Source organism: Olea europaea, unplaced genomic scaffold (genome assembly GCF_002742605.1).
Source record: "Olea europaea var. sylvestris unplaced genomic scaffold, O_europaea_v1 scaffold25362, whole genome shotgun sequence".
In the NCBI taxonomy this organism is placed as follows: domain Eukaryota; kingdom Viridiplantae; phylum Streptophyta; class Magnoliopsida; order Lamiales; family Oleaceae; genus Olea; species Olea europaea.
The window spans coordinates 1-1589 of NW_019243626.1; the positions used below are offsets into that span (position 1 = coordinate 1).

Below are 1589 nucleotides of genomic sequence, written 5' to 3' on the forward strand. Positions count from 1 at the left end.
TTATTTTCAAGTTATATACTTAAATTGCCACATTTAAGTACATCGAAATAGTAAAAATTTTGTAAACTTAACGCTTACATTTAGCTAACGAGATATTTTACATTTTTCAGTAAATGGATATGTTAGCATTTAAATGTTAACTACTCGCACCTTTTAAACATGATTTAATCGTGTTCATCAAGAATACCAGAATCAATCTCCAGTGCATGTTTCCCCACTCAAATGCTCAATGAAGTGCCATACAAGGACACGAATCCTGACCTTTGTTCAACAAACTCAAACAAAGGAAAAAGGAAAATATGACGTTAATTCGATATGGCATATCACATTCATTCGTGTTCTATCTTAGAAAATTTTACAGCAGCATCTACTGAAATTTTTTAATCTTCACCACTAAACTAGTCCATATTTACTGCTAACACACTAAAAATGTCTCGGCAAAACCTAAAAAGCATACCACAAAGAACCACTCTGGAAGATGGCATAAGAAGAAAAATCAAGCTCCCGTCTAGGCAACAACTTCCTCTTCACGGAGGAGCATCTGATCAAAGTGCCAAATGCCTGACAATCACAGCGGAAAAAATAGTTACAAAAAGCAGGAAAATGAGTTCATTGAAGGCATTAAAAACCCAAGAGCATCCACCATATAAAAGACACTGAAAAATGGGAATGTTGTATCCGTACCATGTCCTTTGCCCACTCTTCTCAGCTGGGCAACGTATTCTGATATCTTCTTGATGGATTCCACCTAAGAACGAAGAAAATTCTTAGAAAGCATCTCAACATTATAGGGATATATCCCTATGCATTTAAATCAGATAAAAGAATATATTTGACAGAAGATGATCCAGTACCTGCTCAGCCAAGAACTCACTTTCAACAAAATCAGTCAACTGCACATCATTTTTTCGAGAGGCTACCTGTTTTTGAAAAGTCGAAGCATGTCAGTCTCCATTTCCTGTGGAACTAATGTTATGAAAATTGGTTTCTTCATGACACTAACTTCAATGTATTTCATTAAACCGTTGCTACAATGTCAATGTTTAATCTTATTTCATCACTTTTGTTAGAAGTCCAAAGGCATGACTTACAGCATGCAAGTTTAGAAGCTTCTCATTTGTCAATTTCTCCAAAGACAGCGCAAGTTCCATAGCTGTTAAACGGGAAAGTCATTTGTCTTTAGTGAACACAAGAAGTACTGAAAATGCAAGATCAAAAAATCCAAATAATAGATAATAATGAGGGACAGGAAATATGGACAAAGAATAATTTTAACATTTGTAGCAGAAAGCATACGCTAAGCAAATATGGTATAACATGATAATTTAGTATAACAGGTAATATAGTTCAACATGTAAAACTTTTGAAGCATATTCATATAAAAATAAGTACAGGACTCTTTATGTTTTTCTCAAAAGAAAAAATAATTTAAAAAGCAACAGAATGCTTTTTTAGCCTTGTTGAGTTGGAAAGCCTAGTACCACAAGTGCTTTATATTTTCAATCGTTAACTAAGCAAATTTTTTCAAAATGTTCATTTTTAAGCATTAAAAAGAAAAAAGGCCTTCGTAATTTTCACAAAATACCTTT

The 1589-nt window shown here is 33.4% G+C and overlaps 1 protein-coding gene across 1 annotated transcript; it reads right to left on the minus strand.

The window, feature by feature from the left end:
- Positions 1-189: 189 nt before the first annotated feature.
- Positions 190-1198, minus strand: LOC111382609 (ferritin-3, chloroplastic-like). Its single transcript, XM_023006636.1, has 4 exons — positions 1092-1198; positions 855-920; positions 685-748; positions 190-561 (listed from the first exon to the last, which is right to left on the minus strand). The coding sequence occupies exons 1-4, from the start codon at positions 1149-1151 to the stop codon at positions 509-511; spliced, it is 243 nt and encodes an 80-aa protein (XP_022862404.1). The 5' UTR covers positions 1152-1198; the 3' UTR covers positions 190-508.
- Positions 1199-1589: the final 391 nt, after the last annotated feature.